At 37.4% G+C, this 25,451-nt stretch overlaps 2 protein-coding genes across 19 annotated transcripts in view; both read right to left on the reverse strand.

The window, feature by feature from the left end:
• Positions 1-25,451, reverse strand: part of LOC149476060 (zinc finger Y-chromosomal protein 2-like) — a 48,491-nt gene that overhangs the window by 20,380 nt on the left and 2,660 nt on the right. For 6 of the 18 annotated variants that reach the window (XM_089712649.1, XM_089712640.1, XM_089712643.1 and 3 more), the window contains exon 4: positions 24,902-25,093. In XM_089712649.1, coding sequence (XP_089568775.1) covers positions 24,902-25,093 — 192 coding nt within the window. The other 12 variants (XM_089712639.1, XM_089712644.1, XM_089712652.1 and 9 more) reach the window with 12 other exon arrangements.
• Positions 14,605-25,451, reverse strand: part of LOC149476063 (uncharacterized) — a 133,438-nt gene continuing 122,591 nt past the window's right edge. The window contains exon 7 of the transcript XR_016317914.1: positions 14,605-15,022. The gene's annotated coding sequence lies outside the window, so the exon portion shown is untranslated. The remainder of the gene's footprint in view (positions 15,023-25,451) is intronic.

Below are 25,451 nucleotides of genomic sequence, written 5' to 3' on the forward strand. Positions count from 1 at the left end.
CTAAAATAATAAAACACGCTTTTGTACTTGGAACTTAAGACATGCAATTCTTCTTAGTTTTCATTTCACCCTTGATACTTTGTAGATGTGACTACGTTACAAAAAAGCTACATTTATAGAACATTCACCTCCCATGTATAATCTATTTTCAATATTACGTATTTGATTATCTATCAAACAGGGAAATTAATAAAAATAATCCGTTCAATATATCACATTTATTGCTAAAAGAATACACGATTCATAAAATACAATTCCACGTAACCATACAATTGATTACAGTTAAAACGCATCCTTGGCCTGCATAGGATGATGAACCCTAACATGTTGTTTTAAGCTACATTTTTGAATGAACGACTGTCCACATACAGGACACACAAACCGCCTATCATTATTATGAATCCGCATGTGCTCTCTCAACGTCTTCAACCGCGCATACGACTTCTTACAAACATCACACTGGTATATCCTCGCACCTATATGCTTTATACTGTGTTCTTGCAACTCATAGTTCGTGAAAAACTTCATACCGCAGGAACCACACGCGTGATTACGTTCCTGCAAGTGTTGGGACTTTATATGCGCAGTACGACGACTGCACAGGTCAAAAACTTTGGGACAAGACGGGCACGGGAAGAGCGCTGTCTTTTCCCCGTGAATTGTATTTAAATGTCTCATCCTATACTTGTAGGAGGCGAATTTTTCGTCGCATATAGGACACTTGTAACGCTTATTCGATTTATGGACTCTCGACACGTGCGCGTACAACGCTGCGTATGAAGATAAAGTGTCACCACAATGCTTGCATGGGAAGTCACCCCTCTCATGTGTCTTGGAATGATTGAGCATTCGTTGCGTTGTAGCAAAGCCCTTCCCGCACGTTTCACAGATATAATGCTCATAATGATCGTTCATATGCTTGTGAAGGCTGAGGAACATCTCGTACCGCTTGCCGCATATCTGACAGCAGTACTCATCTTTGCACAGTTTGTACGGCAAGATACTCTCTCCATACGAACAGTCTATACTATTCCCGTGCTCCCGTATATGCGTTTTCAATTCACTGTAATCCCTAATGTGTTTCCCGCAAAATTTACACACTGTAACAGAAAAGTCCATTTTGAGCGGATCATATTTTTTCGGCTTTAAAATGACATCACTGTGCAATTTTTGCGTGTGCTCCCTCATTTTTTCTGGCTCCAAGAACGTGCACTTACAAAAGAAGCACATGTATGTTCCCTTTCTGTACTTAAAAGGGTAAGCGGTACAGGAGGTCATGATCATGCGTATATTCTTTCTGAAAATAGCCCGACGTGCGTTACCCTGTAACCTTCGTTCAATGATTTCGTCATTAGATGCTACCGCTGTATATTCAGGTACGTTTTCGTTTTCCTCCTCTTTTACTTTAACCTCAGCCATTTGTCCTAAAAATAGAAAAATATATGTAGGTTCTTCTTATTGGCAACCTTTGATAAAAGCCCCTTAAGCACTACAAACAAAATTTACGCGGCGCAAACAATATTAAGATTAAACTATCATTAAAGAGAGTTTTCAGCGTTGGGATGATGGGTGCGTAGGTGATTTTTAAGACTGCACTTTTGTACAAATCCGCTATTACAATATTCGCAGACAAAACGTTTGTCGTTGTTATGAATTCTCAAATGTTCTTTTAAAGTCTTCATTCTTGCGTACATCTTTTTACATACTTCGCATTGGAACTTCCTTTCCCCCTCGTGTTTGACCATGTGATTCCTCAACTGAGCCGCAGTACCAAATTTATACGGGCACTGCTCACATAAAAACGGCCTATGCTTTATGTGCACTTGTTTTATATGCCTCGTGCGTTGATTATACATAGAGAATACTGACGAGCAAAAATTACAGGGATATTCTACTTTCTTCCCGTGAGAATTCCTTAAATGTTTTAGTCTTTCCGAATATGTTTTGAATGCCTCATTACAATATGGGCACCGGTACCTAAATTCAGACGTATGGGTTAAGTAAATATGTCTATTTTTCTGAAGTCTACTCTCGAAAACCTTATCGCATCTCGTGCACTTATTGTTATCAGTTTCGTGAATAATTTGATGCGCTTTAAGTCTGTGAGCCGCTGAAAATGCCTTGCCACAATGACAGCAAATATTATTTGGATAATGTTGATTCATGTGCGTATTTAGTTTGGTAAATTGCAGGAATCTCTCGCCGCAATGCGCGCATAATAGCTCTTTATTCCTCAATAGGAATGGAGTAACACCTAACCCTAAATCTTTTATAATCGGTTTCTCATGATCAGCTATGAGGTGATCTTTTAAAGCTTCTAAATCAGTCATTTTCTCATTGCATATAGTGCATTTAAGGTTTGTTATCTCAACTTTGATGTAGTCGAAAGTGCGAGCGAATTTCAAGGCATCAATTCTATTCGGATGTTGAGAGGAATGCTCTTCAATTGTCTCGAAATCAGCAAATGTACTGGGGCAGTACGCGCACGTGTAACAACCCCGCCTCCATCTAAACGGACACGCGCTAGAACACTCTATTACGATAGCCGCGTTGTCTCTTTGGTCATTAAACTTGCGTCTCTGTTTCCACATAATTTTCTTTGTTGATATATCGACCGGTCCTAAAAAAAGAAAAAAAGTACCGTCAGAAGTGCGCCGGAATATCAACACGTGTTTTAAGTGTACAGAGGTGGCAACATAGATAGCATACATGGCAATTGTTCTAGGTTATTTCATGAATCCCTTCTTTTTCTTGTGCACGACCCGGACGTGTGAATAGCGGCTTGTCGCACTGCCAAATGTGGCCGGACACAAGTGGCAGGGGTACTCAGATTTCTGATCGTGTATTTTATGGAGATGCTGTAACCTAGAGTGGTAGGAATCGAAAGGTTCATTGCAAAGGGGACAACGGTACCTTTTCTTTGGCCCGTGTACGATCGCGACATGTCTGTTCTTGAGAACTCGGTTAGAAAATACCATATTACAAATTGGACACGCGAATTGACCGGACTCGTGGCATTTCATATGAGCGCGTAGTTTATGTTTAGCAGAATACGCTTTCCCGCAGGCGTGACAAACATAGGTTTGATAATGCTTATTCATATGTATCGAGAGAGTCATAAAACATTGGAATAATACTCCGCAGTGAACGCATCGCAATTCTTTATCAGTTAACACGAAAGGAATAACCCCATTCTCCGGAGGTATGTTCTTGTCATGTTTATTAGCTAAATGTGTTTCTAAATTGGTTAGTTTTCCAACTGACAGATTGCATATAGTGCATGTTAAATCCGAGATATCTATACGTAAAGGGAACGAGTTTCTTATTTCGGGTTTCGTAACCAAATCCAGTTTATCATGTATTTGTGCGTGTACCCGCAATTCAATCATATTGACGCAAATTACCGGACAGTAAGCACACATTAGCTTTCCACGCAACCACCTGAAAGCCACTGCATTAGAGAATTCTAATATAGCGGCAGCATTTGCTTTCTCTTCTGTTACCCTCGTCTTCTTTTTCCATTTAATCATGACGTTACTTGAAGTACCGTCCAATGCTGCGCTTCCTAAAAATAAAAACGTAGTATCAAATTTCTACGATTACCGATTAGATTTGGTACGTTCACAAAATATCTAATGATAACAAAGAAACGGTGTATTTTCAGATTTTAATACGAAATTTTTATTGGTTAGCTTGCTCAGAATTAACAGGCTGTCTTGGCGGATTACTTATACCGTAACTTGCATCAAAACCCACTTTGCCATCCTTATGAGCTACACGGATATGAGCTGATCGCTTACAGCTAGTTCCAAAGCATTTACCACAGTAAACGCACTCATAATCCGTCTTTTGCTGTCCGTGCGTTTCGACCAGATGTTTCACTCTCGCATAATATTTGGAAAACACTTCTGGACACCGCGGGCACGTGTATCTAATACCTTTTTGATGCACCTTCGATCTATGACATATACGAGACGCTCTCGTTTCAAGAATGACGTCACAAATACCACATGGGAACGTGCCAACCTCATGAGACTGAACGTGGGTCCTAAACCTCGACTTTGATATAAATGCCTTTCCGCACGTATCGCAAACGTAATTTTTATAGTGACTGTTCATGTGTTCGTTCATTTTAGCGAACGAAGTAAAGTATATTGTACATTTGGGACATTTAAAGTTATTAGGGCTCAGTTTGAAAGGTAGTACGCCGTCACTGTACTCTGAATTTAATGTCTTTCCGTGCGTTGAAAGTAGATGTTCTTTTAACGCCTCTATACTATCTAAACGTATACCACACAACCTACAACACAATTCAGATATCTCGACTTTGACCATATTATTTTCTGTTAATTTGGCGAATATTCGTTTCGTGGGCGCTTGGTGCAAATGATGCAGACGAATATGATCTCTTAGTAACTCTGGTTCCAGAAATCTACCATCACAATAGGAACAATAGAACGCGCTTCGAAACCATCGGAAAGCCCACGCGGTAGAATGTTCCAGAATGGCGATAGCATTCCTTCTCATCATTGTCTTTGCGATGCGTTTCTCCGATTCCTCCGCCAGTTCGTTGTTGGCGCGTCTCCGACGACGCATTTGTCGCGGACCTACATGTTCCTTCAACTTCTTAGGCCTTACTAGCCCTGTATCCGCTAAAGCGGAACCTAAAAAGAAAACGATACTCCGTTACTTAGTAACATTTGGAAGTACTGTAATAGTGGACAGCGTTAAGGTATAACAGTATTATAAAACACATATTCATTATAAAATATTTATTTCAATAGTTCAATTATCACATCTTTAATCATTACCTACAAGTTACATCCGAATTCATCATGTACTTTGAGATGGGACCTAAGCGCTTTGCTCCGTAGAAAACATTTACCGCAAACATTACAAGAAAACTTCCTTTCCCCAGTATGTTTTACCATGTGCCTTTTCAATTCGTACGCAGTTTTGAAATGCCACTCACAATACGTGCAACTGAAGCTACGTTTTTGAGGAAAATGGACCGAACGGACGTGCAACGCGCGTTTACCACTCGTCTTAAACGTTTTTTCACAGTAGGAACAATCGTAAGACACTTCTTTGACTTTATGCGCTTCGTTCAAATGGTTCATTCGTTCGTAATACCCGGAAAACCGCATATCACATTGAGGGCATTCGTACCTCGGCCCCTTTGCATGCGCATTCGCCTTGTGATAATCCCTAGCTGCTCGCATTGTAAAACTACGTCCACATTTATCGCAAGGAAAGCATCCTTTAATATGAACTTCAGAATGTTTTCTCAAACGCGGCGCAGTCATGTAACCTTTGCCGCATGTCGCGCAAATATAATGCTGATAATGCACATTCATATGCTCGTACAATTTTAGAAAGTTATTAAACTTCTCTTCGCAAAGGACACAAGACCAGAAATCCTTATTGAGGCTGAATGGCAGGACACCATCTGGGTAGGATTCGTCGAAGTCAAAATTGTGTTCTTGCAGATGTCGCCTCATGTGAGGCACGCCAGAGAAGGGGCATAAGCATATCCTGCACACAGCGTCTGTCACGTCCACGTTTATAAGCGACATTTCTTTGAATTTACTGTATATATCCTGAACAGTGTGCAAAGTTGAGCATACAGCTACATGTTCTCTAAGCTCAGTGCAGCCAGTAAAGCTGTTCTCACAATAGGCACATTTAAATCTATTGGTCTTCCATCGAAACGGGGTCAAGACCCAACACTCTAGTATAGCACTAGCGTTCTTTTTCGTCGCAAATCTTGCTTCGGCTCTTGCACTCCTTTGATATTTCGGTTTCTCACTTTTAATTTGAGAGCACGATTCAATATCGTTTAAGTTGTTTTCGTCATTTCCAGATTGTCCTAGAAATAAAAGAAAATCTTGTGAGCTCTCTCTTCTTCGACTTTGCTTTCTGTTTTAATAGAAAATATGGTCTTCTTTACATCTAAACAATATGTCGCTTTGTGTAGCTTCAAAAACTCCTAAGTTTGAAAAACAGCTTTTCACACAATATACAGCCCGTTTTTAAGATTCATATTATACTTTTTTTTTGTCTAAATTCTCATCTATGCCACAGTGAATATAGTAGGTATTTTTATATTGAGGATAAGTTAATTCTAAAATTATTCATAAGAAAATGTTGTATATGGTATCTAGTTTCTAGTGTTCGTGAGAATTTCATGTATACATTGACGCTAGTATTTCAAATCCGTACGTTAATTTGAATGGTAAGGATGTTTGTTCACCTGCAAGCAGAAAGTACTTAAACTCTTAACAGATTTGTCTGAAACTTCTAATGCCTAGCCTAGAAATAGAAGCTACTTTTTACAAGAATAACAAGCCAGCTATACCATAGTTGACCTTAGTTATTCATATCCTTTATCATAACTACATAGTATAAAACAAAGCTGTCTGACTGTCCCAATGTATTTTTAGATCTTTAAAACGACGCAACAGATTTTAATACAGTTCTTTAATGATCTCTAGTAAGGTTTTAGTATATAATTTGTTAAGTTTTTTTAAAGCGGGCGAAGGTGCGGGTAGAAAGCTAGTTCGTGATAAAACCAAGAACAATACAAATCAATTATTACACGCTTAATTCCGACATCTCATTTAAATGAATTTTTTCCAAGTAAATACAAGATTTCCTTAATAATAGCAGAATGCAGCAGAAATATCCTACAAAATCTAACTTATATACATTTTTAATCATTGCCTATATTCACAACGCCGGATTTTTTAGTCTGTCTATATCCTACTACCTCTCTGAATGCTATAGGGCATAGGCTATATGTACAACAGGCGAAGCCGGGGCGGATAGCTAATTTTATTAATTATACTAATATAATAACTATAGAATGTTAGAAAAATTGTCTTCTGCGTTAAACGTACCATATGATCTATCATATCATCTATAAAGGCCTATTCAGATAAGAGCGGTATCCGCTACCGTCGTGGGAAGCGGTATCCCGATGGGCACGCGATTAAATCTCTTACGTAGTATATTATACAGACTCTAATCGCGTACCGATCCGACTACGGTAGCGAATGGCCCATCGATATACCACTGTCAAGAGGCCTTAATGCAGTTTGATAGTTTCTATAATTATACACTCAATTAAAATCACAACCAAGTTAAATAATATTATTGTGTTTTGCGGCTTCTATTAGAAATAACTTAACGTTCATCATGTACATAAGATGTAGCATAGTTTTCATTTACAATTATATTTGCTAGCATACAGCAAACTATATATATTTAGGCCAATATTTAATTCATGGTTTATGAGTATTTTTTCCTGTTGATTTAAGATACAATTTCGACTGGCTACTGATTCATATTCTTAATCTCAATTTGTATTCCAATACTTTCTTCAATCACATATAATGTTTCTTAGCTATATGTTTATCCAAGGACAGTTTCGACATAAACGCTCTAGCACAGTGCCCGCACGAAAACCCATAATCTGCGTCCTTTTTAGACCTATGTGACTTAACATTATGGTGGTACTTCTGCGATCTTGTCTTAAACGTCATATGACAGGTGGTACATTCATACGCGTCTGCCCCTGGCTTGAAATTGTGAACTTCAATGAAATGCCGTTTCCTTAATTCCCACGTCGCGAACCGTGGTTTATCTTTACAGTGCATGCACATATAGGGCATAGTTGTATGCTGGGTTTTCATGTGAATACTCCTCTCTTCAAGCGTCGAAAAGGTCGCAACACATCTGCTACAATTGTACTTATTCTCGTGTGGAATTCTCTTGTGAGCTCGTAAGGCCACCTCTGTAACGAAGCCTTCTCCACAAGTATCACATACGTAGTTCTGATAGTGTTCCGAAGTATGTTTCTTGAGAGAAAAGAAATCCATGAATTGCTGCTTGCATATCGCACATTTCCAACTGGTACCATCGTTCAGAGCAAATGGTAACACTCCTGGTTGAGCGTCAAAGTTTATGGGCTGTTTGTGATCATTCTTCAAATGCGTCAGTAAGTCATCTAACGTATCTATTTTGATGAAACACAATTTACATTGTAAATTCGTTATGTCGACTTTGAGAAATTCTTTATTCATACGTCTGTTAAATACTGAGTTTATTTCAAAGTTCGCATGTCTGGACGCCATGTGTTGTCTCAATCCATTGGGATTACCAGATTGCACCCTACAGAATATACAGTTAAAATTCTGTCCCCAGATCCTAAACGGTAACGCGGTGGAGCATTTTAAAATGATCTCCGTATTGCTTCTATGTTTCAGCGCCTTTCCGAACCGAGGTGTATATGTAGCCGCGTAGCATTTTAAATTTCTTTCGTGCTGTCGCAAACCATGCTCTGATAGGAAGGTCGCACCGCATTTTTCGCATGTGAAGATTTTAACATGAGACCGTAAATGGCAATTTATTTCCGGAAAGTCGCGGAATACTTTATCACAGTCAAAGCAAATCCAGAGGCCGGTGTCTATTTGTTTAAAAGGCAAGACGCCAAACGGTACATCAAAGTTAACAGGCTTAGCATGTTCATTGGATATATGGTGCATAAAGCCGTCCACATTTTCAAAACTTTGGGTACATAAGTTACATTTAAAATTAGTGATGTCGATTTTCAAATCATCGACTACTTTATAAAAAGCGCTGTTATAATCAGCGTTTTCATGGTTATCTTTCATATGGGTCCTTAATAAGTCCATAGTCTCTAACTCATCATGGCAATAGGCACAAACGATTCTATTAAATCGGGTTTTGAACGGAATCGCCGTTGAATGTCTAAGTATGAGAACCGCGTTTCGCCTTTGCGGGTTCTGGTTAACCGATCGTTCGAATAATCTCTTTGGGTTTTTCCTCTCAATTTCCCTTCTCGGCCCTAAAAAAGAAAAGTGCCACATCATTATTCGATTCCATACATTTCGGATTCAGCGACTACAAATCAGCATCGAAACTGCACGTCTAAATCACATCATGCGCTTTATTTGAATAGTGACACTTATCTTGGCCAAACAACTATTGTTAATGAACCTATTTAAAACAAATATATTAGACAGATCTTTATGTTTTACGTGATGTAAAGCCAATCGAAAGAAAACAAACAAAACCAATAAACATGCTTTATTTCAACTGCATACAAATCAATCTTCAAAAACGATTTCCGGGTGGTGGGACCGCATGTGGCCTTGCAAGCTGACTTTTTGGGCAAACTGTTTTTCGCACATCAAACACGGAAATCGCTTCGTCTCACTGTGAATCCATAGATGCTGCTTCAAACTCCTGCTTCGTGTAAATAGCTTATGACAGACCCCGCACTCATAGTGCTTCTCTCCAGTATGTCCCAATCTGTGGTCATCCATTTGTTTCTTGGACACAAACTTTAAGCCACAACACGGACATATATACCCTTCATCCGTGTGATTCAAACGAAAGTGCGAATAAAACAGCCTTCTCGAGTTGAATATTATATCACAATCTTTGCACGCATACGTCAAGCCAGGCCGGCCGTGCACTTGGACGAAATGCTTCTGTTTCAACTCCCACGACTTAAATTTCTCTCCACAGAGCACACAACAGAAACCCCAGCAAGATTTCGACACTTGCAAGTGCTCTTTCCTCTCTTCCGAAGTTGCGAATTCGCCCCAGCACTTGCGGCAAGTGACTTTACCAGAGTGACTGCACCGAATGTGGTATTTTAACGCTTCCACTGTCAAATAGTGCCTTCCGCAGACGTCGCACGTGTATTTCGAATAGTGGGTCGTCGTATGTCTGCAGAGCTTTGTCATCGTCGGTAGTTTTTTATCGCAGAGGAAGCAGTTAAACTGATCATTGTCCACTCTATACGGCTGCAAGCGTATTTCGGCGCTCAGGTCGATGTCGCAATCATGATACTCGCATAGATGTCTGGCTATTTCCTGTATGTCATTGCAGGGTAAGCTACAGATCCTACACTTCAAATTCGTACAGTCAACCTTAAGGTAGTCCTTGCCTTTCGCACAATGCGCGAACGCAGTAGATATCGTGAAGGTCTTATGGTTTTCGTCCATGTGTTGTCTATATTCGCTCGGCAGAAGGAAATCGTCGCGACAATATACACAGCACAATGTATTCCCCCGGAGTCTGAACGGATAAAGCGTTGAATATTTCAGTACCTCCTCGGCGTTTCTTTTCGATTTCTGATTCACTTGATTCACCCCGTTTGACTCTAGAAAAGAAAAAATCCATAGGTCACTGATGTAGATCGGTTATTACCACGGGTCTAATTCGATAGTATGAAAAATATTTTTATCTCCACGAAAAGAGATCTCGAATTGTAAATTCTTATGAAATATTGTGTGTAATGTTTATTGTAGAACTATTAAAAAACATTCATTCGGTCATTTTAATAGGTATGTAATAATTGCATTGAACACATAATATTGTGCATTTTATGAGCATTCATTTCTAAATAAGTTTTAAAATAATTATAATCGATCAATATCCACATCCACTCATTTTAGACAAGGCTAGGTAAACACGAAATAAACATAAAATACAAAATAATACTGATATATATTATATTTAGCCTCAATTACAACAGACTCATAAATCGAAATGCTTTCTCGCGACATGTTTATCTAAGAACAGCTGAGTAGTAAAGGCTTTTGGGCAGCTATGGCACGGATAGTTCAATTCAGAGTCCTTCTTAATTCTATGCGTCCTCGCCATGTGATTATACTTCCCCGATCTCGTCTTGAACGTTTTTTGACACGCTGAGCATTCATATTTATCCGCTCCAGTCTTATAATTGTGCACTTCCATCAAGTGCTTTTTACGCAACTCCCAGTTGGCGAAGCGAGGCTTATCTTTACAGTACACACACATGTATGGGGTGGATGTGTGCTGAGTTTTGACATGGATATTTCGCTCTTGTAAGGTAGAGAATGTAGCTATACACCGACTGCAGTTGTACTTATTCTCGTGCGGTATTTTCGTGTGCGCTACCATCGCTGATTCGGTGATAAACCCCTCACCACACGTATCACAGACGTAATTCTGAAAATGTTCTGACGTATGTTTCTTGAGAGAAACAAAGTCTTTGAACTCATTCGGACACATTGTACATTTCCATATCGATCCATCGTTCAAGCGAAAGGGTAATAGACCTATCTGCGCATCAGTGATAATCGGTTGCTGATGATCATTCTTCAAATGGTACGTCAACGTTTCGAAATTTTCTATGGGCATGAAGCATAGCTTACATTGTAAGTCCGTTATATCGATTTTTAAGTATTCCTTGCCGAGTTTCTTATAAAAGGCTGTTTGTACTTCGTAATTTTCATGTTGAGTGACCACATGAGCTCTCAAATTACTAGGGTTATTCGTTTGTACCCTACAAAATACACAATTGAAATTGCTTTTCCACGTTCTAAACGGACATGCTGTTGAACACTGGAGTATGATCTCAGCATTAGTGCGAGGTTTGAGCATTCTACCATTTCTTGCTTTGTAAGCCGATCTCAAACACTTCACCTGCCTATGATGGTCTTTTAGCGCGTGATCAGAAACGAAAGTCGTTCCGCATTTATCGCAGCTATAATTCATAAAATGAGTTAGTATGTGACGGTTGAAATGGATAAACTCCTTGCTAATTTTCTGACAGTACACACAGATCCATTGATTGCAATCGTTTTGTTTGTAAGGAAGTACGCCAAACCGCGCATTGAACCTAACAGGCTTATTATGCTCTCGCGACAGGTGCCCCATTAGGGTATCAACGTCTTGTATTTCCTGATCGCACAGCGTACACTTCAAACCAGTGATGTCAATCTTAACTAAATTATCCTTAGTCCTATAGAACAAGTTTTTAAAGTCAGAATTCAAATGGTCGGTTCTCATGTGAAATCTTAGATTGGCTAACGAGTCATAATCATCGTGACAGTACGCGCAAAGTATTTGACTGAACCTCATTTTAAATGGATATGCCGTCGAGTATTTTAAGATGAGCTCCGCGTTACGACGCTGCGGAGTTTGATATATGAGTATTATTCTCTTAGCGTCATTACGCCCGCGTATTTCCAATTTGGACCCTAAAAACAAAAAACAAATTGGTCAGTCAAACAACCAATGCGGTATTCTACAAACGGTACGGTAACAATCCATGCACGTAACCTATCCTACGATGTTTTTATAAGCTTATTTAATTTTAAACATAATATGGGTAACTATTTTGCTAAGGGTCGACGATCGAAGTTCTTTTGTGGTTGGTTTTATAAATATGTGTACTACATCGAAACGTTTTGAGACGTTTTATAGAATTAATGGTCGAACGAATGTCGTAGGATATTTGAGTGATGAAATGAATAGGGCTGTGTTTAATCTATACTAATATTATAAAGCTGAAGAGTTTGTTTGTTTGTTTGAACGCACTAATCTCGGGAACTACAGGTCCGATTTGAAAAATTATTTCGGTGTTAGATAGCACATTTATCGAGGAAGATTATAGGCTATATTTCATCACGCTACGGGCAACAGGAGTGGAGCCACGGGGGTGAAACCGCGCGGAACAGCTAGTCATACAATATTAATGTGTTTCATTCTTCAGAATGTTCTCAACATAACCTTCCCATAACAAATTCGCAATTATATAGGCATAATTGAAATCCAAGATTTTCAAATTTTCTTTATTTCAGAACAGAACTACAAACAATCTATATTAAGCAATTTGCACATCAGGATGATGAGTTTTCATATGCGACTTATAACTGACCCGCTGATTAAACTTCTTATTGCACGGCTTACACTCAAACCTCTTCACTTCATTATGAATCCACATGTGTTGGCTCAGATTGGCCTTCCGTGGAAACGACTTGAAACACACAGTACAATCGAATAGTTTCACACCAGTATGTACAACCAAATGCTGTTCCAATAAACGCTTGGTACTAAACTTTTTGCCACAAAACGAACAGACGAAGCAAAGCGCTGCGTGAGTAGTTACAAAATGATTCTTGTACGTATATCGCGTATCAAATTTCAGCCCGCATTCTGGGCAAGAATACGTTCTTTTCACTTGGCCATGCACTTTCACCAAATGCTCCTCTTTTTCCGACCATTTCATGAACCGTTGCAAACACATCGAACAGTGGTAGGACCAGCATTTAGAATTCTTCTCGACGTGTTCACGTTTCGCTTCCGAAGAACCAAACGTCTGTTTGCAGCGTCTACATATCCTCGCTGCGGATATATGTGTAAAGTTTATGTGATGTTGCAAGGAAGTTTTAGTCGGGTAGGATTTGCCGCACTCTTCACACGTAAAGTTCTGATAGTGGCTCGACATATGCCTGCTGAGTTGGCGCAAGCATGGAAAATTCTTGTCACACAACCCGCAGAGGAGCTTATCCTTTTCAAACTTGAAGGGCTGCACTCCCAAATGCACATCAAAGTTGATTTTCAAGTCGTGCGCATCGTTCAGATGGTGTGCCGCGTCTACGATCTTGTCGAAAGGCGTATTACATTGTCGGCAGCGTAGTTCTGTACAGTCTACTTTCAAATAGCCTTCGTAAGGACAGTGTGAGAACACCGTTTTCACTTTGATGGTATCGTGTTCCGCGTTCATGTGCTTTCTGAACTCCGAGGGATCCGTGTAATCCTCGCAACAGAACACGCACATTACCGTGTTCTCTGGCAATCGGAATGGGTAGGCGGTACAATATTTGACGATAATTTCGGCGTTTCGTCTCGCGATCGACAAGGGGACCGGGTTGTCTAGAACACACAGAAATGCCTTGTCATTTGCTGATATTTGAGTCCTAATCTTTTCAATATGGGAGGTGCACTTAAATTAAAGGGTTCTAAGTCAGTTATTTTCGATTCATGGTAGAATTACTGTTTGCTTGTATTATAAGTCAGTTATTTGGTAGTATTCAGTTCTATTATTGAGGTAATATTGAGACCAATCTATACAGGGTGTCCCACTTTCGGTATACTAAGCGCAAAGGGACTTGTAGTTTTGCATACGCTGAGTACGTAAAAAATAATTATAAAATTCCAGACGCATTTTTTTTTAAATAGAGGAATTCTTAAAATTCCATGTGTACACCCCCAACAAGCAAACCGCCCAACTTTGCCACCCGCATGTGAGCTATCGTTTAAGATTATGTTTTCATAGACAAAATACTCACATTAGCGAAGCGGTATATGCCGGCTGCGCGAAGCTAGAGACGAATACATGGATTTTAAGGAAAAATTTAGCAAAAAATTTTTCGCGTAATTTTGTTATTTAAGTATTTTTTATGTGATCAGTGTATGCAAAACTACAAGTCCCTTCGCGCTTAGTATACCGAAAGCGGGACACCCTGTATAGTATGGCTTGAAATTTTGTATTTTTTTTTAGGTTTTATGTTGTAAGTTTAACTGCATACTAATCACTACATAGTATAAAACAAAGTCACTTTCTCTGTCCCTACATTTCTATGTCGATTTGTATGCTTAAATCTTTAAAACTACTCAACAATTTTGATGCGGTTTTTTTTATAGATATTAGTTTCTCTAGGAAGGTCTATTTAATATGATCCAGATATAAATTCGACATAGTAAGTTATAATGAATCGAAATAAAAGTCTAAAATCGTTCAACACAAATGTATTTATTGAAAACTTAATTAACCATAATGTATAACTTAAAAATCGTAATTCTTAATAATAATCTGTTATCATAAAGATACAATCTTTATACTCTCATAGTTGGCATTTATACAATTTAATCATATTAAAAACAACAAAACTAAGGAAAGATGTTCTGAGAAATTTTATGAACACCACAGAGCCACCGCCTTCTCAACTACACAAATTGTAAGATGTACATCCTACTATCTTCTTCTTCTTCTCTTATATATAAAAATGAATCGCAAAATGTGTTGGTAAGCGCATAACTCGAGAACGGCTGAACCGATTTCGATAATTCTTTTTTTATTATATTCCTTGAAGTACGAGGATGGTTCTTATGTAGAGAAAACGTAAACATGTACCACGGGCGAAGCCGGGGCGGACCGCTAGTAATTATATATAAATATTAAATTAAACAACTAACTTGGAAACATTAACTGTCTTACTACAAAAAGCTTTAGACAGAGTTTATCTTTAAGCGCGGGTTCTCTACAATCTGGTTTTGTCGGTTTAAAGTTAGACTGTGTTTAAATTGTTTTGTGGTAAGACCATAACTGATTTATTCTTTCACATATAACGTTGTATTTTGGCAATGAATTTCTCACCCATTTTATAACTTTCGCTCTCTCTCGATGAATCAGAAAGAGATAGATGTTTTACAACTTTTTGGTACATTGATAAATGTCCATTTGTATGGACAAATTTGTAGAAAATTAAATAAAATAGTGGACGCATATTTTATCATTTTTATCCGAAGAAATAATAGTGTGCTTTTAAGCTTTGTGTGTGTGTGTGTGTGTCTATATGGCTATCTGTAAAATCGTAACTTCCGAACGGGTGATTGAATTTTAGTGCGATTTTTTTATATCGAAAGTCCAATGTCCAGTTCTGAGTTATTTCCGATAGAATCAATTAATCATGTAAAGATAATTGGCGATCAATGATAGTTCCAAGATCTTATATTTCAAATAGAAATTCTAAAACAAATTGCAGGTAATTCAATAAGTGTTGAGCCGTGATAAATTTTTAAGGGGGGGCAAGTATCTCGCCTCGCGGCGGTGTGAAAAAAAACTCCGGCTGAGTGGCCAGACGGCCGGAGTCTAGGGCGACTGAGTGAGGAACCTTCGGACTATCCGAGCGTTATCCGAGCCGTGATAAATTATTATTAAGATGTTATAATTTAAGAATTGACTCTATTCGCATAATATAGAATGGGATGCTAAATAATGTATCTCCTGTCAAGGATTGCAACAACTTTCGATTATTGTATATTTTTCGATCCATTTTCTGCATGCCAATACAAAAATAATATTTCAATTTGTTATACCTATGATTTTAAAATGCATTACTTAATCAATTTACGGTTGCGAGTTGCGAAACTTTGGATCCGGCGTCAGTGTTGAATAATAATCATCCCATCATTTTTACAAAGAATAATAAGGTGACATTTAACATGCATTCTTTAACTTTTCTTACTTTACTCATAGTGTCCTCTACTCATACTATCATATAATAGAACTTTACTTTACTTTCAAAGTCCTTTGCTAAAAGCAACGTAATTTCAAAACCACATAGATTCTATCAAACATCACTCTTATCAACACTGAGCAGGATCTTAACGTTTTTATTTTGCATATTTTGATAATCCTCAAGATCCGGGTGGTACGACTTCATATGGCTCTTCCATGTCACCCTTTGATTGAACTGCTTATTACACAGCGTACAGCCAAACCTCTTGAGTTCACTATGTATCCACAAATGCTGTATCAGATTCTTTTTCCTCGGAAAAGACTTCGAGCACACTGGGCAAGGGAACAGCTTCTCTTTAGTATGTACCACCCTGTGCTCATCTAGATTCTTCTTTGTGTCAAACTTAAGCCCGCAACACGTGCAAATGTATACATCCTCTGTGTGCGTCAGTCTAAAGTGCGTTCTATACTTTTTCCGATCATCAAACACTTCTGGACACTCCGGACATACGTATGTCTTTTTCGACACTCCGTGTACTTCACTCAAGTGTGTTTGCTTGCTTTTCCACGAGACAAATCTCTCGCTGCACATGTTACACATGTTGGTCCAGCACTTTTTCGACGTGTTAATGTGTTCGCGTTTCGCTTCCAGCGTGTCAAAGGTCATTTTGCACTTCCTGCATATTCTGTTCCCCCCACTATGTGAATAGGTTATATGATGTTTCAATGTTGTAATAGTGGAGTAGGATTTCCCACAAGCTTCGCACGTATACTTCGAGAAATGCGACTGCGTGTGTCTGCTCAATTGTCTGAGGCATATCGCCTTACTGGGACACAGTGCGCACATGAGTTTATCGCCTTCCAACCGAAAAGGCTGTATTCCCAAATCCTGAGACACATCTAGCGGTTTCTGGTGCATATCGAATAGATGACTTGCTGCGTTTTCCAGCGTATCAAGCCTCACTTGGCATATGCGACATGAAAGGTCCGTTATATCGGCTTTAAGGAAGCCCTCTGTTACGTGCGCGAACGCCATGCGCACTTTGAACGTCGCATGTTCGTCAACCATGTGCTTTCTATAGCTGGGGCCGTCGTGAAAGCTCTCACAGCAATACACACAGACCATGGACTCCTCGGGCAGTCGGAACGGGTACAATGTCGTGTATTTCACCAGTATCTCTGCGTTCCGCTTGGCCATTATATACTCATTGCATACTTCTAGAACAAAAAGAAATGCCGATGGTCATTTAGATGGTCTTTGGCATGTGTCTTCTTCTTCTATGTCTTGTGCTGGCTTGCGTTTAGGATTAATATCTATGGGTACGCTTAAAATGGGCACGGACTATATCTTTTCCTTATAATTTTATGAGATAAGGATTAGGATGCATTCACGGTATGGTACCAAAGAAAAAGGTATGTTAATAGCGATTTATTGAGGAATAATTTTCAGTTTAAATCATGTGACGATTTATTTTAATGATATGATATTATTTCAAAACCAATATAATGAAGTATGTAGTAAATGATCAAAGTAATTTCAACTAAATATAGAGATCTTTATAAACATAATAACTCCTAATTTCAATATGTATATTTTAACCACATTTTCCCTCACTATTAAAGAATACAAAACTTAACCTATAAAATGAAAACAACAATAAATTTCTTAATCAATTTGTGCATCATCTTATAACAACATAACAATCTTATATTTAATGATATCATACATTTACCCTGAGGCCCGTTTTCATCTCCATTTATCCGAAAAAAAATCAAGAAAAATTTAAAACTTTATAATTGAAAGAAAAGGATGTTTTTATAATTACTTATTAGTACATAGTTTCTTTAGATACTTAGATATTTATGTATAGAAAATACAATCAATCGACTTTCAATTTACTTTCGCATCGTACAAAAGTATATAACTATGAACTAAATGTATGACGCTTTTTAAATAAAATATAACAAAACAATACGACAATACTTTGCACCTAAATCGAATCGGACGCGCAACGCAAAAAGCTCATGACGACATCAATCAAAAATCCACCAATTCTGGGTGATACGATTTCATATGCGTCTTCCAACTGACCCTCTGGTTAAACTGCTTGTTGCACATCTTACATTCGAACCGTTTGTATTCACTGTGCACCCAACTATGTTGAATCAAATTCTTCTTCCTAGCAAACGACTTCGAACAGACCGTGCAAGTGAACGCCTTCTCTTTAGTATGGGACACTACATGTTCATCCAACGATCTCTTATTATCGAATTGTAGACCGCAAAACGAGCACGTAAATATATTATTTGTATGCGATAATACAAAGTGCGCTCTATACGGCGTCCACTTATTGAATACCATCGAACATTCTGGACATTTGTATTCCTTTGGCCCTTGCCCGTGTACTTCGGCACAATGGGCGAATTTCGCCTTTCTCGTTAGGAAACGCATACCACAGAACGCACAGCTCATTGGCCAGCACTTCTCCGAGCTCAGTATGTGTTGCCTACGCTCTTCCGTGTTTTGAAAAACTTGCTTACATTTCATGCACACTTTGGCATCGCTGTGACCGTACTGAGCGTGTCGCTGCAAGTTCTCCCTATTTATATACGATTTGCCACAGGTTTCGCACGTGTATTTATGATAGTGGCTACTCGTGTGCCGGCTCAGTTCACGCAGACACGGCACTTTGACGCTGCACAACGCGCAAACCCACCTCTCTTGACCCAGTTTGAACATTTGCATACCAATTTCTACGTCTGTATTGATATCTTTTCCATGGGCCACTAGTAAATGCTTCGATATTTCCTCTAGAGTATCCAATTGGACAGAACATATTCTACACTTGAGTTCCGTGCAGTCGACTTTAAGATACTCCGTATAATTGTTTCCAATGTGCGCGAAAGCAGTTTTAACATTGAACTGCGCATGTTCGGTATTCATGTGATCTCTATACTCTTGTGGGTCGTCATAACTATCGCAGCAGTAGACGCAAACCATCGAATTATTCGGTATCCTAAACGGATACGCAGTCGAGTATTTCAAGACTACCTTAGCGTTGAGACGCGCACCGACTAACCAATCGACTTCTAGAACAAACAAGAAATAAATGCCGTTGACATGTGCTCTACTGGTTAGAAAAACATATGGTGTTAGATGGTCTTTAGTCGATAACTTAATGAATTCTCGCTCATATTTTAAAGTTAGTTAGGTTTACAAACGCGCAAACATCTTTGTATGTGGATGGTTGGATGGATAACGTATTTTTTATTTTGATTCATTTTTTTTTGTATTAATGGTTAATGGGTATGATATATGTATATTTGTGTGTATATATTATCAGATTGAAACAAAAGAAAAATAAAATATCTCGTTTTAATGTTATCTTATAATTGTTTAATCATTATTGTTCTTATACAAATTATATATGCGAAATGTTTGATTTTCGTGACAATCTCGCTTCACAAGTTTATGAACATACATAGTTTATATTACTTTCCATGAACAACAGTACAAAAAAAATAGTAACCGTCCTGTATGTAGCATATTAAATATGAGTTATAAAAACATCAATAAATTAAACCTATTAATATTAATTAATAACAGCGATATCTTTCTTGTACACGCACTTTATCACGCAAATTTGAATCAGTCTTGAACAGGTTTTAAAGATGAACTAATTTTCAAGAAACACAATCAACTTTATATTTTAGCTGATAAGAACGACGTCCTAATCTGCTAGTTGTATGAAAAAAGCCTCATTCAGATCTACCCGACAAAATTTCCAAAATGTGTAACCTAAAAACCTAAATATAAAAAAGAAAACACTATCCATATCTTAAACTAAATATTTAAAAAGAAATTGTCTTTGTATCCGCCTATCTTCGCCGACATTCGAACAATTAAAACTCCTACATTAAAAAAATAACCCAAATGGACCGATTTTGATGAAATTTGGCACAGATAATTTTAGACCCTGAGAAAGAACATAGGCTACCTTTTATTGCGAAATATGTACCACGGGCAAAGCCGGGGCGGACCGCTAGTGGACGTATAAAGCTCTGTCATTTTAACATGCTGGAAATACTGCTTTAAAACATCATGGGTTGGTCCGAAACTTAGATATTTCAGTGTTACTTAGCCCATTTTTTTTAACTAGTCTCACATATGTTTCGTTAGATGGCGCTCCAATCGCGACCGATTAACAAATTTCAACCCACAATGTTTACAAACGAGACAATCGCTCGAATGGTGCAACTTAAAGTGTTCGTAATACGCCGCTCCAGTAGGAAAAGTCATATTACAATCGGCACATCTATTCGCACGCTTCTCATTCCCGTGCTGACTTTGCATATGTTGCAATCTGGCTCTCCAATTATGGAATCTCTCTGGGCATTTCGCACAACTATATCGCATGCACGCTTTATCCGTTCTACAGTGTTTATCTTTCGCTTCCATAGTTGGAAAGATTCTGTCACACCGTTTGCAAACCACTTTGTATTGCTGATGTTTAGAACGAACGTGACGTAACAACCCCGTGGAAGCTACGTAGCTTTTACCGCAAACATGGCACACGTGTGTCAAGAAATGCGTTACTGTGTGCCGGTTTAGATGCAGTAATGTCGGTACAGTTTTGTAGCAGACCGCGCAAACGAAGCTATCTTTCAGCAATCGGTACGGCATCACGCCAAACTTGGCATTCAAGTCTATCCCCATCTTGTGGGCTGCCTTCAAGTGGCTCGCAATGCTCTCTATGTCTTCGAATTTTTCTGGGCAAATCCTGCAGTGTAGATTCGTTAAGTCCGCTTTAATGAACTCCATTTTGGGTAAGTTGTGGAAAGCCACTCGTATACTGAAGGTTTCGTGTTCGTCAGTCATGTGCTGTCTGAATTCGTCCGGATTTTCGTACAGATCATGGCAGTATACGCATAATATGCATTTATCGTTGACCCTAAAGGGGTAAGCAGTCGTGTGCCGGATTATAATCTCCGCGTTATTCCGTACAGGGTCTTCTGTTTCCGCTAAAACAGAAAAAGACCATCTGTACTATTAGGTTATCCAGAACGGGCGTGTTTCTTGCGTTTTTCCCACGTTCAGATTAATTCCAGTCCTAAATAGTGTAGGGATAGGGCCTAATTTTCAATGTTTCCGTAGAACTCTGTTTAATATACATAATATATGAATACCATGACATGTTTTAGTGGTACAATCGTCGTTATTTTACTGTCATGCAAGGATGATAGATTTTTTGCCTAACTTTCCTTGCCTAATAGTTGAAATTACTTAGCAAATGAATCTCCAAAACAAGCCATACTTCTGATAATATTAAAAGTGTGTAAGAGTACTACGTACAGTCAAAAGTTATAGAGGCAAATGAACAATAGTCACATTAACTCTTTCGCATAAGACAGTATTAAAATACCTATCATGATTTGTCGATTGTCATTGGTCAAATACGAAGTAAATAACGACAATACATCATAAGCCTTTACTTGTGTTGTACGTAGATTCTAACATCAAATATAGGTATAAATTCGGATAATTATATGTATAACATTTTATGTTCAAAGACATACTTCAACTTTTACATATCTATGAGATTTAATTTTGGTCGAAATTGTTAGTTTTTCCGTATATATCCAAGCAGCTCTGTGCTTTATAATTTCAGAATACGAATATATTTTAGTCATATTTATGGTTGATTAAAGTTATCTATGCTCCATAGATGATATAAATTTCAATTATATAGTTATATTTGAGTTAATTCGCTCCAAGTATAGTTTAAATAGTTCATCGATTTATATAATATAGTGTGATGGAAATAAAATAGGTATATAAAAAAATCAAATAGCGATATGAAATTACGCTTACTTATAAGAAAAATGGCGACGATTTCTGTGTAATAGTTAACTGTTTAGTTTAATAATTCAATGAGACCAGATTTAGCTATCATATTTCAAAAAGAACAAAGTATTTTTCGAGCTTTAAGCATATTTTGAACAAACTAAACTTTATTAAAAAAAATTATTCACGTCATTAGTTAGATTCTGTGCCCTGCCAAGTATAAAACAAAATACTTCGAAACATACACTTTAACGTTGTATACTAAGAAAAATTCTAATACATAAAATAAACGCAAAACTATAACATTTTCTCGTTAATTCATAACCAATTATAATGAATTTTGATATATTTTTCCCTAAAATCTTTCTTTACAAAAATCGTCAACAATTTTTCTCTAACCACAAAAACTTCGTAATTTCATCTCACTATTAGCGAAACACTACGCAGTTTCTTGGACAATATTGTGTATCGATGTTTGATTGATAAAACTAACCAATCAGAATTCATCGATTTTTATAAATTTTAACTTAATACTCGAATATACATTGGGTGTAGTATATTTCTTAATATTCATAGAAAAATACACTTATATTATTTTTACGTTCCGCCCGACACTCTGCTCACATATACATACACATATTATACTTATATTCATGAAAATTTTCAACCAAACCGGTTCAGCGGTTTTCTAATATTGGATAATAATATTATAAAGCTGAAGAGTTTGTTTGTTTGAACGCGCTAATCTCGGGAACTACTGGTCCGGTTTGAAAAATTCTTTCGGTGTTAGATAGCCCATTTATCGAGGAAGGCTATTAGGCTGTATATCATCACGCTAAGACCAACAGGAGCTGAGCCACGCGGGTGAAACCGCGGAGCGCAGCTAGTATTGGATAACAGACACAAACTTTTACTATATAACATACTGAATGAGATATTTGCAAAATGCAGTCTACAGACTTGCCTGTCTTTAAATGGCCTAACAATATCCACCCATGTCTAAATCTCTTAGCAAACAAAAAAATATTTTAAGCTATTGTCCAAAAAACTCACAAAGTGTGGACACATTTCTCACACACAATATAAAACACTAAAACGGAATTATTCTAAAAATCGAATTGTTTGTGCATTGAAAACTTTTTAAAACAGTTTTAAGTGATAAACAGTGTTCATACCTTGTAAAAAATCATGAAATGGTTTTTAAAATGTAAAAATATTTTCCTCTTTGTTTTAGATACTGCCATACTTAATTCAAAATACTTATTAAATATAAGTCATTCGGAGATTATTTTCAAGATTTTAAAAATCGTATCAAAAGTACTAAGAAAAAATATTTTTACAAGAAGCATTTTTTGTTTTTATAAAAATCATCTACAATTTGAAAAAAAATCGGTCCAGTACATTTCGATTTTCAACAGACAACACTTAAAATTTTAATGTCACTTTGACAGATATAAGACAGATTATAGAAATCTATATTATCTATAGTCAAACATTGAAATGTGTCCACACTCAAAGCATACTAAAAAATACACACACTATCATACATTCTGCTTGTATTTATTTGATTATAATAAAATATCGATAAAAAATATAAATGTAACTAAAATGAACAATAATTATAAAATTTTCCGACTATTTGCTATTTTGCTAGTTATTTGGCTTGACCTGCATTGACCAGAGGTTAAAATAACATTACACAGTAAGATGTAGTTTTTAGTCCTAAATAAGTTGTTAAAATCGATAATAATATCTACACTAATATTATAAAGCTGAAGAGTTTGTTTATTTGTTTGAACGCGCTAATCTCGGGAACTACTGTTCCGATTTGAAAAATTCTTTCGGTGTTAGATAGCTCATTTATTGAGAAAGGCTATAAAATCTTATCTCGCTAAGACCAACAGGAGCGGATCACTGCAGGTAAATTACTGTTGATTCCATACAATAACTATACAAAAATGCCTATCCCATTTTCTTATCCTATTAAGCCATTTACAACCCACATTATAAATAAATAATAATAAATAAATATTATAGGACATTATTACACAAATCGACCTAGTCCCAAAGTAAGCTCAATTAAGGCTTGTGTTGTGGGTACTAGGCGACGATAAATATAATATTTAATAAATACATATATGTATAGATAATAACACCCAGACCCAAGAACAAATAATTGAGTTCATCACACAAATATTTGCCCTGACCGGGGATCGAACCCGGGACCGTCGGCTCAGTAGGCAGTTACTTTACCACTGCGCCAACCGCGTCAACATTAGAGCGTATACGCATTATGCGGGTAACCGCATTGCGGGTAGCCGTCCGGCTGACCGCAAGCACAATTATGTACGTAATATTCATTTCTATGCGCACTGTGCGGTCTGCGGTAGCCGCATCGCAGTGCGCATAGAAATGAATATTACGTACATAATTGTGCTTGCGGTCAGCCGGACGGCTACCCGCAATGCGGTTACCCGCATAATGCGTATACGCTCTTAAATGTGGTTTATGTATGTACGGTACTTGTATCACTTATTACAAGCAGAATATATGATAATTCTAATAATGATAATTCTAATAACTTGGTGAAGAAAGTCGTTTGGAATTTATTTATTCAGAGAAATCATAAGTTCTTTTTCTGGAATAAAACTATTTGACATAAAAATTATAATTTTCCATTGTTTTAATGTTTCGTTTTTTGGTAATAATTTCAAAAATTAGTTTTGATGCAGTTATGAAATTTAATAAATAATAACTATTTATACATCTTAAAGAATGTTTCTATAGCACCAAAAAGTTAACAGGCTATAGGGTACAGGGTATAGGGTATCATCACGCTAAGACCAACAGGAGATGAGCAATGCAGGTAAAACCGCTGTGCACAGCTAGTGTTACAATAAATTCCAAACACCCCCAACCAAGTTAAAACAAACAAAAAAACATAATCTCACCTTTTTTCTTCTTCTCCGGCTTAGTTTTACTAACGCTAGGTTTGACTTCCTTCACTTTCCGTTTTGCGGGACTGCTTTTCGTTTTAGACGCTTTCCGTTTAACCGCTTTAGCGTTATCCAATAGGTCCATAACATCGACGGATTCCTTTTTGGGCACTTTAGTCGCTAAATTCATTAGGGGCTGGTCGTCGACTGGAAAATGTATGATTTTTAGTGGTGATTTAAAAATTATGATAATAAATAATCCTTAATACAAAATTATTAATTTAATGAATTCCCTTATTTGAAAGACATATGCTGTAAATTAAAGACGTGTTTTAATTTGTTTTTGTTATAAGTATTTGCCTTCAAAAAACAAATATTATTTTTATTTAACGGCCGATATTTCAATCCATGGATAAAACTTATCCGCCCAATAAAGTATTACATGGTAATATTAAAATGTCACCCGTAAACTGTCAAAGACGGGCAAAGAATACATTTTTGAAGTGGTAGTTTAATACGTTATTCGACGAATAAATATTAACCAAGGATTGAAAAATCAGCCCTT

Source organism: Colias philodice, chromosome 29 (genome assembly GCF_061535455.1).
Source record: "Colias philodice isolate Cphi_HAF_F1 chromosome 29, ilColPhil1 Martin Lab GWU primary, whole genome shotgun sequence".
NCBI classification, from domain to species: Eukaryota; Metazoa; Arthropoda; class Insecta; order Lepidoptera; family Pieridae; genus Colias; species Colias philodice.